The sequence below is a fragment of the Nyctereutes procyonoides genome, unplaced genomic scaffold (genome assembly GCF_905146905.1).
Source record: "Nyctereutes procyonoides isolate TBG_1078 unplaced genomic scaffold, NYPRO_anot_genome, whole genome shotgun sequence".
Classification (NCBI taxonomy): domain Eukaryota; kingdom Metazoa; phylum Chordata; class Mammalia; order Carnivora; family Canidae; genus Nyctereutes; species Nyctereutes procyonoides.
Genome location: NW_026575049.1, coordinates 27,389,396 through 27,404,431, shown reverse-complemented (window position 1 = coordinate 27,404,431; position 15,036 = coordinate 27,389,396). Strand labels below are relative to the sequence as shown.

Genomic DNA, 15,036 nt, shown 5'->3' with positions numbered 1-15,036 from the left:
GTTTTAAGACCCATTCATAAACACAAAAATAGCCAAGGACACTAGGCATTTGAGGAGAGCTTCCAACACAAAGGTCAAAGACCCAAGCTAACAGACGAAAGGAACTCAGGAGGCAGAGATAACACAGGGAGCAAAAGAAAACTGTAATTAGCATCTCCAGAGAAAGAAGAAGAGATACTCTATATCCAATGCCAAGAAACAGGGGCTCTAAAAAGAAAAAAGGAAAGGGAAGAGTTCCTGACATTTTACAACACGATAAAAAAACAAGAACAAAACAAACAAAAAAAACCCCACCATCAATAGAAAAGCTGAAGGGTAAAACAAACAAACAAATAAATAGAGCAAGCAAGCAAGCAAACAACCAAGCTTGCTCGCTCATGGGAAGCAGAACGAAAAAAGAGCTGAAAATTATAAGGAAAATGGGAGGTTCAATTCACAAGTTCAACAGCCTACAACAGGAATTCCAGAATGGGAGGACAAAGTGGAGGGGAAAAAATTATCAAAGAAACACATAAGGGGCAGCCCAGGTGGCTCAGCGGTTTAGCGCTACCTTCGGCCCAGGGCGTGATCCTGGAGACCCAGAATCGAGTCCCACATCGGGCTCCCTGCATGGAGCCTGCTTCTCCCTCTGCCTGTGTCTCTGCCTCTTTCTCTCTGTTCTCTCTCATGAATAAATAAAATCTTTAGAAAAAAAAATAACAAAAGAAACACATAAAACTTTCCAGAACCTCAGGACATGAGCTTCCACACAGAGAGGGCCCACAAGGTGCACTGCACAAGGAGATTCCAAAACACGGGGATAAAGGCAAGATTCTAAAAGCAAGACCTCAAAAAGCAGGTCACATACCCCCAAAAGGATCAGAACCCAGGGGCAGCCCGGGTGGCTCAGCGGTTTAGTGCTGCCTTCGGCCCAGAGCCTGGTCCTGGAGACTGGGGATCGAGTCCCACATTGGGCTCCCTGCATGGAGCCTGTTTCTCCCTCTGCCTGCATCTCTGCCTCTCTGTCTCTCTGTCTCTGTCTCTCATGAATAAATAAATATAATCTTAAAAAAAAAAGGATCAGAATCCAGCAGACTTTCCTGTAACAACACTGGAAGCTAAAAGACGGGGAAACACGTCTTCAAAATTCAGAGTGAGCATGATTTCCAACTTAGAACTGGATTCCTATCAAACTCCAGATAGGATAATAGAGTAAAAATATTTGCAGATAATTTTCAGATTAAAAAAACTCAGCACGCACATGTACACTTTTTGCCAGGAAGCTCCTGGAAGATACGAATCGACCAGAAAGGGAGAGCAAACCACAAATGAGGGAAAGATGGCATCCGGGGAACAAGTGATTCAGCACAGGAGAGGTGAGTGGGAGTCCAGGGATGGTGGTGTGGAGAAGACCTAGGACAAGAGCCCAAATGGAAGATGCCAGAAAGCAGCCCGTCGAGACCAGAGCAAGAAGAGCAGGGCTCGGGGATTGCCTACAAGGGAGACCCGATGCTAACACAGGACCTGGCACATCTAACTACACAGAGATGGGTTTCTCTTTTCTGACCAACAGAAGTGTTTGGGGATAAATTAATGATAGATACACAGAAAGCAGAGCAAAAACCAAGGTAAGCAATAACCAGAGGAAAATGAGAAGTTATACAGGGAATGTAGGCTTGGGACACTATAAGGCTCAGCTTTTTTTTAAAAAAAGATTTATTTTTATTTATTTATGATAGAGAGAGAGAGAGGCAGAGACACAGGCAGAGGGAGAAACAGGCTCCATGCCGGGAGCCCGACGCAGGACTCGATCCCGGGACTCCAGGATCGCGCCCTGGGCCAAAGGCAGGCGCGAAACTGCTGAGCCACCCAGGGATCCCCTATAAGGCTCAGCTTTGATCAATATTTATGGACAGGTGGGAATGCCTGTGTGGCTCCACAGTTGAGCATCTGCCTTTATTAGCTCAGGTCGTGATCCTGGGGTACTGGGATCGAATCCCACATCAGGCTCCCCACTGGGAGCCTCCTTCTACCTCTGCCTATGTCTCTGCCTCTCTCTGTGTGTCTCTCATGAATAAATAAAATCTTTTTTTTTTAAGATTTATTTATTTGATAGAGAGAGAGAGAGAGAGGCAGAGACACAGGCAGAGGGAGAAGTAGGCTCCATGCCGGGAGGCCGACGTGGGACTCGATCCCGGGACTCCAGGATCGTGCCCTGGGCCAAAGGCCGGCGCTAAACCCCTGAGCCACCCAGGGATCCCCGAATAAATAAAATATTAAAAAAATATTTATGGACAGGTAATAATGCAAACACTGAATAATGAAACTGAGAAAAAACTGTATCTAGTCACAATGAAAAGATGAAGAGAAAAAAAGATGGAGAACTCTGTGTGTGCGTGTGCGCGCGCACATGTGTGCATGTGCATAAGGGGGTGGGAGTAAGATACTGAAGTCAAAGCTTCCTACAATAGGTCACTGTGTAATGTTATCTGAAATTGAAATATCAAGAAACAATAGTATAAGCATATTCTTAGGTTAGTCTAGGAAAAAAAGTTTAAAAGAGTTGAAAATGCAGTGAACTTGAGAGTGAAGAGTCAGGGTAATTTTTTGTGTTTCAATTGTGCACTAGTAACTTATGAGAGAAAAATTTGTTGAGGGCAGCCTGGGTGGCTCAGCGGTTTAGTGGGGCCTCCAGCCCAGGGCCTGATCCTGGAGACCCGGGATCAAGTCCCATGTTGGGCTCCCTGCATGGAGCCTCCTTCTCCCTCTGCCTGTGTCTCTGCCTCTCTCTCTCTTTCCTCTCTGTGTATTCTCATGAATAAATACATAAAATCTTAAAAAAAAAATTTGTTGAGTTGTTGTAATTTTGTTAAAAAGAAGAACAAATGTCTGCAGTGCCCAGCAAGAGCCCACTGCCGGGCTCTGAAACCGGGGTCCTCCAGCACAGCCCGACTGCTGTTCCCCCTTCTCCCCCTGCTGGGATCTGGGGGCACTGAGAAGGCAGGCTGGGGTGGGGAGGGGTACGAATGGGGGCCTCTTTTTGAATTTTAAGGGAAGCCCTCCACCCCTACCTCTGCAGGGGCAGGTTCTGTAGATGAAAGGATATGGGGAGGGAGGAAGTCTGATGCGGAGCAGAGTGGCAGGAAAGGGCAAGGGAGGGCCAAGCCCACCAACTCAGATGCTAAAAGCTGGTGAACTCTGGGGCAGCCTGCACTTCCCCGCAGCTGCTGTGCTGTTTGCAAACTCCCTGGGAAAGGCGGACAGGCTGGCCCACAGGCTGGGGGATAATAGTGTTGCTAGGAGACATGCCAGGCAGGGAGGCAGACTTCTTACTAGGACCTTTAAGGGGACCAAGAGAAAGGTTGGGGCAGGCAGGGCCTGAACAAAGAGGCTTCTGGAGTGGGGGGGACCCAGGGGACCATCTGCTTCCACCTCTGGGGCAGAGTGAATGTGGTACAGACATCTCCCTGGCAGTGCTTTGCTTCTGCCAGGTGCCCCAATCTTTAGAGTCCCATAGAGAAGGGAGACTACACCTGCCCCCTGGACCACACAGGAGAGGATCCCCATTGGCGGCAGGGAACAGCTCTTTGCTTCTGAGGGAACCAGTAGGCAGAGGTCGCTCCTGAGCACCCATTTGAGATTGGCACATGATTAGAAAAGGATTCTCAACACCAGCCTTTGCAGCTCCCCAGGGACCTAGAGGCTTCCCTGGACCCTGCTGCTTCCAGGGACATCAGGCATTAGAGCCCTAGTTATGCCCACAGCAGGTCTCCACCCGGCCTCAGTATTCTCACCTGGCAGAGCCTCAGTATTCTCACCAGCCTGGGGATTTGATGTGGCCCCATGCGAAGGGAAGGCACACAGGACTGTTTGGTCAAGTCCCTTATTCATTCAGAAATTATGGACTGAGTGAGCACCTACCAAGTGCCTGGCTCTACTGGCATGGGCTCTCTGCTTGTTCCTGCTCTCCCAGAGCTAAGCCTACTCAGGGAGACGAGAGCCGACCAGGTACACATGCTGTACTTGCATGCTCAGCTGCTACCATGGTCAGGCCTTGAGGATGCACGCAGGGTGCTGGGAGAGGAGTCAGGACAAGAGAGAAGCGGCCGAGAAGAGCTTTCCAGACAGTAGGGAAATACCTGATGGTCCCGCTGGAGAAGAGGCCAGTGTGGCTGGAGGGGCGGGTGAGGGCAGGCCTGTGGCTGGAGGGGCAGTGGGGGGAGTCCAGTGTGCTCCTGTCAGGCGCCTGCATTTCCTGGCCAAGGCCTAAGGCATTTCCTGTGCTCTGCTAGGCCTTAAGGATACACGGTTCAAAGTGGGACAGGAAGAGAGACTCCAGTTTCTGTGGGGATAAGCATGCTGCACCCCAATATCCACAAGGCAAAGCCTTCCTAGAGTCAGGGAAGTGGACAACTGGTTGTGGTCAGGGCTACCCTGCCTGCACATAAGGAATCCTGACAGCTGGCCGCTCTACCTAAAACCAGCAGGGCAGACGGGGAGGAAACAGGAAAATGCACGACCTCAGAGGCCTGGGGGTGTCGAAGCAGGGATCTCGAACTCAAGGACCCCTCCTTTCAGCTCTGCTGGCCTGTGCAGGCCCAGAGACTGTGGGCTTGTGACCTGTCTTAAGGTCTCTGGCCTCTCCTTCCTTCACCCACCCTCCACAGAGAGATGTCCTAACCTGCAATTTCCAGTTGTGTCATACTTTTGTACGACAGTAAAAGAGAAACTCTAAATTTCTGTGTACCCTGCAAGGCTGCTTACATCCTGTTCTTACTTCCCTGTGCCTGGACAGTGCCATTCCCCCTCCAGCCGCTGGCGTCTCCTCTGGCTGTTGCCAGCTCCCAGCCCAGCTCCCCACACCTCCTGGCCAGCAGGGCAGGGACTCTCCCCTCGCCCTGTTCATCAGCTCCCCTGTCTGCCTGGGATGCTCACCCCAGCAGCTTCATGCTCTAGGCTAGCCCCATGGAGAGCTACCCCGTCTCATGGTGACCAGTCAGGCAGGCAGGTGCGAGATGGCTTTTCTCCTTGCCACCCAGCGCCCAGCAGAGGGCCTGGTCCATGCTAGGAGCTCAGTCCCAGAACAGCTGATGCCTCTACACCAAACATGGGACCTGACACCCGTCGAAGGCAGCATGTCACCTTCTTGGGTGGTAATGCAGAGCCTGCTTTTGGGACAAAGCCCTCAGAATTAAGGTACATGGGGAGGGAGGCTCACCCCTGCCACTGCTTTGCCATGGGCCCCTGGATAAACCTGACCCACCTGTACCTGGGGTTTCTATCTAAAACGGACAACTTCTTTGCTGCTCACCCCCATCAGGGACACCAGAATGAGAAATGAGACACGGGGGAGGGTCCCTGCTTGCAGGTATCTGTAAAGGTGTTGTGGGAGCCATGTGGCAAAGTGCTACACATGTGCTGTCACCTGTCACCTGGGGCCCCTGAAGTGGGTAGAGAAGCGAGGGCAGCCCCTTTGAAGGAACCCAGGGCGAGGGCTTCTGGCTTCCAGACCCAGCCAGAAGGGGTGTGCGCCCCACCCCAGCCCTCACGCCCTCCTCACCCTCGTAGCAGTCCCGCACGGTGCCGAAGTACACGTAGTACTGGTCATTGGTGAAGAAGAGAAGGCTGAGCCAGGAGTCGAAGGCGTAGATGGGCACGATGAAGAGGATGCGGACGATGTAGCGCTGCTCATTGGGGCAGCTATAGCAGCGCAGGTGCATGTAGATCTGGGGGCAGAAGGGGGGCAGGCTCAGCCGGGGACCCAACTGTAGCCACACACCTGCCCCTCTTCTGCTCTGTGGCTAATGGGACAGATGTGCTCTGCTGTCCAGCTCTGCTGCTCACTTGTTCTGTGACTGTTACTCAACCCTGAGCCTTAGCTCCTCCTTGATGACAAAACTCACATTATAAAGCTGTTCTGAACATCAAACCAGAGGCAGCATAAAGCTTGTAGGGTGCTTGGGCCAGTGCCACAGACCCAGAGGCTGCGAGACCACACCCAAGACTATACAGCTCAGAGTCAAGAATGGCCGGGGATCTAGAGTTGCAACACGCTTCCCAGGGACCCATGTGCACAGCCAGTTGGGGAACCTTGGGCAAGTGGCACAGAGGAGGCCCTCAATGGATATTTACATCTCCTTGCCACCACCCCGGGCTTCCTAACGCCTGGTCCCTGGGGTTTTATGGCAGCAGCATCTACCCTGTGTGGGGGACAGGAGAGATCCTCTCTTCTACAGAAGTTGGAAGCGCGTCCTGGCTGAGTGGCTGCAGTGACATCATCTTGCATCTCACTTTCCCATCTGTCAAACAGAGGCAGCACTGCCTGCCTCCCTGGGAAGGTGGGAGAGTGAAATGCAGTTTTTAGAAAGCTGGTGGAGGGGAGGGGATGGCAGCCACACATGAATGCCAACACCTGCTCTGGCCACGCTCCTCAGTCCCAGCAGCCAGAGTCCTGTCCCAACTCTCGTGACTTCACACTCGGCCCCGCCGAGTCCTGGGCTCACGAGGAAGAACATAAAATATTCCCCAGCTGCTATGAGTCAACTGCCTTGGAAGCGATTAGGTTTGCAGAGGGACAAGGACACGGGACAGCAGGCGAGGAGCTGACAGGGATCTGAGTTAGCTCAGCTGCCCTTCTTCAAACCTTCTTCCTTGGGCAGCCGAGGCAGGTCTAGCCCACACCTGCCTCCTCTGGGACCGTGAGGACAGGGGGACAGGAGACCTGACCTCTCTCCTGGCTCTGCCGCCAGCTTGTAGGTGACTAGGCCAGCACCCAACCACCTCTACGTCTCAATTTTTTCATCTGCAAAGGGAGTCACTGCTGTCCAGATGCTCTTGCAGGTCTTCCTATAGCTGAGGCTGCACATGTCACCTATTCTGACCCATGGAAGGTGAACAGAAGTGACGAGTGTCATTTCTGGACTGAGATGGCTAAGTATCCCCAGTGGCTTCCGCACACCTCCCTCCTCCCAGCAGCCGGATGGATGGCACCCTGAAGCTGCAGGATGTGGGAGCCACACAGCAGAGCCTGACCTGTGCGGGCCTGGGACAAGAGCAAGAATCAACTCGACCAGGTGGAGCCCCCAGATTCGGATTATTTACCACTGCAGCAGAGCCTGGCCGGCCTAATACTCTGTTGGGACTAGAAAACCTCTCAGGATCCTTCCAGATGCCCTCAGTGGCTCTCTGGCTCAAGAGCCCCTGAGTGGCCTGGGTACCTGGTGACAGGTGATGAGCAGGGCCGTCCAAACGAAGAAACCGGAGATGGCCTGAGCAGCAGTTGTCATCAGGAACACGGGCTGCTCCATGGCCGTGGGGCTGCCCTCAGGGATCACAGACACGCTGGGCGAGGCTGCCATGGTCGTGGGTGACGCTGGATCGGGGGCCAGTGCGGCCCCCCTCACTGTCATGGTGCTTGGCAGCAGGGGGTCCCGGAGATAATCCCTTGCGGTAAGTGATGACCTGGCCTAAAGAGAGGACACCGCAGTGTTAGCCTCCTCCCCGGGTGAGTGGCAGCATGGTAAACAATCTTCCGGGTCTCTATGTCCACCTTCAGATTGTAACTGGACTCTGACCACGTGTCTCCCAACCGCTATGATGGTCCCAGCCCCTACCGTGTCTCCCCTGGATTCGTGAAACAGGCTCCTGAGCAGACTCTCTGCTTCTGCCTTTGCCCCTACTGTCCAGTCCCCACACAGAAGCCACATGAGGCTTCTAAGACATTAGCCAGACTGAGCCACCCCTCTGCTCAAAAGCTCCCAGTAGCTCCCAGCTCCTTCGAAGTGTTAGCTGCTGTCTGTACCGTGGCTCACAAGACTGCCCAGTGGCTCCCCGTGGCTCTCGCCTCCTACAATTCCCACTTTGATCCTCCTCTCCAACCACACTAGCCTCCTGCTGCTCCTCCACCATGGCAAGCCTGCTCCTGCCACAGGCCCTCTGCACTGGCTGCTGCCCTGGTCTGCCACACAGCTCACTTCTGCACTTCCTTGAGATCCCTGCCCTGACCACCTGCTCACACATGGCCATGCCTCCCCCACCCCAGGGACTCTCCACCCCTTTATTTTTCTCCAGAGCACTCCTTCCCGCCTGACTCCCTCTGACAAAGTGTACATTTACTCATATACTTATTAGCTGCCTCCTTCACCAGAACATAATAAGCATACAGAGGGCAAGGGCTCCGTTCTGCTCACAGCAGGATCGGCAGCACCCAGCACAGCCCAGTCACATGGCAGGGGCTCAGCAAACACCTGCTGGATCTGTGCATCTTCACACTTGCCAATCCAGCAAGATCACTTTGCCACTTTATCTCTTCAGAGACCTGACCTTTTCTTGGCCACTTCTCCCCAACTTCCCTAACGGCTGACCCTCATTCTTCATCATCCCTCTGTCATCCATCCATCTAGCCATTTTGGAGCCTTTGTGGCCCACCCTGTGTACCTTCAAACAGCTCTTTTAATTCAGTTTTCCGTATCACTCTTTCTAAAAGCCTGCCTTCCAGCTTCCCCCAATCAGAGAGCTATATGTCACATGCCTTTGTGCTTCTATGTAACATGCAACTCTGTCACTGGCTCCTGTGTTAATGTTCCTGAGGCTGCCCACTCTTTGAGGCAAGACCATATTTCTGTCTTTTAGTCCCCAGCACCAAGTTCAGCACCAGAGCCATTTATTACATTTACCTTATTATCTATTGATTTTCAGTCTTTATTTTAAAAATTTGAGCTATTTCATGGAGAAGCACACAGAGATGAAGAAATTAGCATAAAGGGAGATTCTGGGTGGGAAAATAAAGATGGGAGTGGATGGGACAGGGGCTGGCCTTCTAGGATCCTATCCAGTTATCCCATGTAGGATCTCTGCCGGCTGCTCTTCCCAATGGCAACTTCAAGACTCATGGTAACAAGCTAACAATTTTACATTAAAAATTAACCCAGATGCCCCCAAGGAAGAGCTGGTGTCACGGAGTAAAGCCACTCTTGAGAGGCTGGCCGGTGCTGTACCCAAGGGCATCTGAGTCCTATGGCCTTGACAGGCATCCCTTTCAGTTTTGCCAGCTGCCAATGGGCTGGTCAGCGCCATCCTGGAGCCACTGAGTCTGTGGCAGAAGCCCTGGGAGACTAACCTGCAGGGCGACCAGAGGATCCACTGACTGTGAAGCAGAGAGCATGGACACTGGGGAGAGAGCTCTGGCTGCAGCTCAGGTCCCAGCTCCACCTACAACCAGCCATGTGTCCCCACAGAGCTTTGCTGGGGCCCTTGGAGGGGGGTCTCTGCAGCCTCACCCAGAAAACAGCAAGCCCCAAGGTCAGCCGAGATGACCTCTCATGGACCCTTCCAAGCCCCTGCTGGTATTCTCAGCCAGAGCATCTTGGCACCAACAGAGGCTTCCGAGGTCCACCCAGGCCCACAGCCTGATCCTGGATGAAAAGGCTCTTTGCTTACTGTGTCCCCACACTCCTGGCTTTGCCCCTGGTCCCCCCCATATGTCTCCAGCATCCCCTGCCCCAACCTGCACCACATCAGCTCTTAGCTCTAAATTTTTACCCTAGGAGAGCCCTTTGCATTTCTGTTTTCCCGTGAAAATAAGTGATCTCTAACATACTGACCAAGAGATGAATCTGATTTAAAATAAAAAATGGAGAAGGCATCTATATAAAGAAACTCAAAACTGGAGAAGGTGTCTATATAAAGACTGGTGGCGAGCTCTGAAAAAGAAACAGCGACAAGTCTAAGAATAGCTCCTGTAAGTATGGTTGCAAAATTGGAAACCAGTGACAGAAATACTTCTTTAAAAAAGAAGATCTGGGTTGTAAATCATCATCTTTGTCTATCATCCCAAATTAAATGAATAAACACTGGGAATTAGGGGGGAGGGGGATGCCTAGAGGAAGTACAAATACTCCTAAATCTCCAGCTTCCAAGCAAAGGCAGGCTGGTGTGTCAAAGGCTGTTTTGTCCACCACAGAAGCAGTGTTGGGAGGCCCACACAGGGGCACTGCTGAGCTGACCCTGCCCACGGGGAGGGGACCTGCGCCAGGGAGGCTATTCGGCTATGGAAGCTGGGTGAAGGCTCTAGGCCCGGCTTCTTTTTTTTTTTTTTTTTTTTTTTTACAATTTTTATTTATTTATGATAGTCACAGAGAGAGAGAGAGGCAGAGACACAGGCAGAGGGAGAAGCAGGCTCCATGCACCGGGAGCCCGATGTGGGATTCGATCCCGGGTCTCCAGGATCGCGCCCTGGGCCAAAGGCAGGCGCCAAACCGCTGCGCCACCCAGGGATCCCTCTAGGCCCGGCTTCTTCCTGGAGCTTTGCGTGTCTGCCACTCAAATGCCCCCTTTCCAACCCCAGAGAGACCCTGGCATCCCCCATGTAGGTCAGCTGGCTCACAGGCAGAAATCTACTCAGAGAGGGTGGACAACTTGCCCCAAAACCAGGGCTAGGATTCAAACCCAGTCCTATAAACACATTGTCACCCCCGCACCTGCCAAGTGGGGGCCCCCACGAAAGCAGCCCCTCCCACTCCAGAGCCTCCTTCCAGGATGCAGTCCTGTCTAGCAGGCCCAAGATGCTCTTTGCAGAAAGGGGAGGGAGGTCCTCTGCAGGGAGGGGCAGCTGAAGCTGGAAGGGCTCTGGGGCCCTACCGAGCTCACCGTGCTTCTGGGGTTTGTTCACTAGCTCTTTACTTGACTCCAGGCAGTACTCATGATTTACAAATTGTTTTCCCTAGCATCGTCTCATGATTTTTTTTTCCCTAGCAACTTTGAAGTAAGTAATATTAACTACATCTAAGAGAAGAGGAAAATGATGTGGAAATTGGTTTTACAGCTCCTGGGTAACACCAAAGGATTCCAGGATTTTCATGATATCCCCCCAAAACACATGAATTTATATTCTGACTTACAGACACAAGGTCCCTGGCACCAAGAAACAGGTAAGGACAGTTCCTCTGAGGGTGTTGATCCCTGGGGGCTCACTTGCCCCCAGGGCCTGAGGCAGCACACAATGCTAGACCGCACAAGCTGTTCACAGTGTGTGTGCTGGGGATGGGGGACAGTCACTGGGGTCCTGTCCTCTCACACTCGAGTGACATCAATTGCTATGGCCAAGGCTGGGGGGAGGGCCAGGGAAGGCTTCAAAGTGGCAGGGACTTTGGGACTTTGGGGCAGAGTATTTAATTAAGTAGCATAACCAAGCTTCAGCTTTGAGGCCACCCAACAGGATTCCTCTAGACTCCACCATGTCGAACTTGGACAAATGACTTCATCTCTGAGAACCTCGGTTTCCCATCTATAATATTTCAGGGTAACCTCAGAATGGCTGAGGGCATACAGTACTTTACAGAGGTCCTATTAATAGAAACAGAATGACCATTTTGCAACTCCTAATGCAAATACTGGACATACTGGACATAGATATGGATCCTCGATGGATGATAAAACCCCCTAGCTAACAAGCAGTCTGGGCAAGTCAAACTCTGACCCCACAGTCAAGATCAACATCACCAACATGGGGCTGAGAGAAGTTTCCAGCCTCTGATGGGATGCATGGGGAGCACACGGCACCACCTAAGAAGGACCTTTGCCCTAAAGTGAAATGGGACCAAAACAAGCCTCCAGAGCTACTACTAGTATCCAGGAAATACACAGGGTAGTGTACTAACTAACTAAATGATATCATAAAAAAAAAACATTTAAAAAATGATATCATGAGGAAGCAGCAGCCAAATCTAGAGTACAGGATAGTCTACAGGACAAATAACTCGATTTCACCAAAAAATCAGTGGCTTATAAACAAAGGTGCTTGAGGGCTGTTATAAGAATACTCAAGATACTCAAGAGACATAACTAAATGCAACATGTGGACCTTACTGGATCCTAATGCTAACAAACCAGTGATGAAAAGACATCTTTGAAATAGGTAACACACAGGAATTCTTGTCAGTTACATTAGGCATTAGGCATGATCATGGCATGGTAGATATAAACATCCTTATCAACGAAGGAAGAATCATCTTTTCAATAAACAGTACTGAACAACTGGACATCCAGAGGCAGAAAAGAACGAACCTTAACCTAAAACTTTATACCATATACAAAAAGTAATTCTTTTTTTAAATTTTATTTATTTATTCATTCATGGGAGACACAGAAAGAGAGGCAGAAACACAGGCAGAGGGAGAAGCAGGCTCCCTGCAGGAAGCCCAATGTGGGAATTGATCCCAGGACCAGGGGGGATCATGCCCTGAGTCAAAGGCAGGTGCTCAACCGCTGAGCCACCCAGGCATCCCCAAAAGGTAATTCAAAATGGATCACAGATATAAAGGTAAAATGCAAGACTATAAAGTTTTAGAAGACACATATCTTTTTTTTTTTTAAGATTTTATTATTTATTTGAGAGAGAGCAAGAGACAGCAGGGCAGGGGGGCAGTGGAAGAGGGAGGGGACACAGACTCCACACTGAGCAGGGAGCCCAATGTGAGGCTCTATCCCAGGACCCTGAGATCATGACCTGAGCCAAAGGCAGGCACCCAACTGAGTGCACCATCCAGGCGCCCCTGAAGACACATATCTAACAAATGGCAAGCATCTAGAATATAGCAAGAATGCTCAAGCTCAACAGTAAAACAAACAAACAAACAAAAACAATAAAAAAATGGGCAGAGGGGACGCTGGGGTGGCTCAGCGGTTGAGTGTCTGCCTTCAGTTCAGGGTGTGATCCTGGGTCCGGGGATCGAGTCTCATATTGGGCTCTCTGCGAAGGGCCTTCTCCTCCCTCCTGTCTATGTCTCTGCCTCTCTCTCTCTGTGTCTCATGAATAAATAAAGAAAATCCTAAAAAAGAAAAAGAAAAAGAAAATGGGCAGAAGATATGAAAGGACATTCCATTCAAGAAGGATACATGGACAAGAAACACAAAAACAGCTGTTCAACGTTGTTAGCTATTAGCGAAATGCAAACTAAACCACAAGCCATCACTATACACATGTTAATACAATAGACAACATTAAAAGCTGGCAAGGGTGCAGAGAAACTAGCTCTTACATACATTCCTGGTAGGAATATAAAATGGTAGAACCACTCTGGAAAACAATTTGGTAGTTTCTTACAAAATTAACATGCCATTTACCATATAACCCAGTAATCACTCTTAGACATTTATCCTACAGAAATGAAAATGCATGCCCACACAAAACCCTATATGCTTATGTCCAAAGCAGTTGTATGTATAATTGACAAAACCTGGAAACAATCGAAATGTCCTTCAAAGGGGAAAGAAAGGTTAAATTCCAGTACATCTAGATCATGGAATACTACTCAGCAATAAAAAGCAACAAACTTATTGATACAGGCAGAAATCTGGAAGGAGTTCAAGGGCATTCCATTTACTGAGAAGAACCAATCCCTAAAGGTCACATACTGTCTTGTTCTGTTTATATATAACTTTCTCAAAATGGCAAATCTATAAAGATGCCGAACAGATTCGTGGTTGGCAGAGGACAGCAAGGAAGGTGTGTGCACAGGTAGAGGGTAGCACAGGGACTTCTCTCCAGGTGATGAGATCCCTTATATCTTGATAGGGGTGGCTACAAGAGTCTATAGGTGATAAAACTGTATACAGTCACATACACATGCACAAACACAAACACACACACAAACAGTGAAAATTGAGTAAGGTCTGTAGTCTAGTTAATAGTATTGTGCTCAAGTCTATTTCTGGTTTTGATAATTGTCCTACAGCAATTCAAGATGTCGCTACTGAGAGCAGGGCATATGGGACTTGGAGTACTATTTTTGTAACTTCCCGTGAACCTATAATTATTTCAAAATAAAACAAGTTTTTTATTTTTTTAAGATTTTATTTATTTAAGAGAGAGACAGAGAATGAGGGCGGGGCTGAGAGGGAGAGGGAGAAGCAGGCTCCCCACTGAGCAGGGAGCCCACTGTGGGGTTCAATCCCAAGACCCTGGGATCATGACCTCAGCCAAAGTCAGAAGCATAACCAACTGAATCACACAGGTGCCCCATAAGAAGTTATTTTTTGGGCAGCCTGGGTAGCTCAGCAGTTTAGCGCCACCTTTAGCCCAGGTCCAGATCCTGGAGACCTGGGATTGAGTCCTGCGTTCAGCTACCTGCATGGAGTCTGCTTCTCCCTCTGCCTGTATCTCTGCCTCTCTCTCTGTCTCTCATGAATGAATAAAATTTTTTTTAAAAAGTTATTTTTTAAAGGTCCTTATCAAATAGAGATGCATACTGTATTATTTAAGGGTGAAAATAACATGACTTATGGGATTCACTGTTTAAAAGGTGGAGAGGGACAGGGCAGCAAGACTGCAGGACATTCCTTGCTGTTGAAGCTGAGTGACCAACAGGCAGAAATCCATTCTATTATTTGCTCTTCTTCTGTATGTTTGAAATTTTCCACAGTAAAAAGCTTTAGATGGTAGAACAGAATTTTCCACAAAATTTGTAATGAGATGGGCAGTGACTCAGGAAATCGTCTGTTTCAGAGATTTACTAGTTATCTTGTAGAAAAGCAATCAGAAAGACCCGTCAAACCTAACAACTTAGTTCAACACATCTTTCTTTCACAAAAAAACTTCTGCATCTGTCCACGTTTTTCTATCACCACTGGCTGTCAGGGATACGGTTCCCAGTTAAGTTTCTGAAACATCTTTAAACACATTTAAAATGTCCCTTTGTGGAAAAGGCATGTTATCACAACAAATGAGAAAGGAACTGCTCTTTTAGAAGAGACTGAGGCTGGCGGGGCATTTGTTCTGGAAAAGCATATTCGGAAACATTGGAAATGTTTCTACTGTCATAGGATTTTGTCACCAAAAACAATATTAAGTCTGTGACTTACAAAAACTCTCATGTCTGAACTCCTAAAAACCTACGTAACAGAATTTTCTAATCTGCTCAAAAATTTCCAAAGCATTTGAGTAGGTTTTGGACTCATGCGTTAAGAACTTTAAAATAAAATACCTTCCATTTAGTTGACAAAAACATCTGATTGGCATCAGGAAGGATGGAAATGTACTAGCCAAATTTCAACAAATCC

General features: G+C 49.4%; 1 protein-coding gene across 2 annotated transcripts in view; it reads right to left on the bottom strand.

The window, feature by feature from the left end:
- TMEM184B (transmembrane protein 184B) overlaps positions 1-15,036 on the bottom strand; it is a 50,440-nt gene that overhangs the window by 18,014 nt on the left and 17,390 nt on the right. For both annotated transcript variants that reach the window (XM_055328195.1, XM_055328196.1), the window contains exons 2-3: positions 7,197-7,445; positions 5,540-5,705 (exon numbers count right to left, since the gene is read on the bottom strand). In XM_055328195.1, the coding sequence (XP_055184170.1) occupies positions 5,540-5,705; positions 7,197-7,388 (358 nt within the window). In that variant the 5' untranslated portion in view covers positions 7,389-7,445. The remainder of the gene's footprint in view (positions 1-5,539; positions 5,706-7,196; positions 7,446-15,036) is intronic.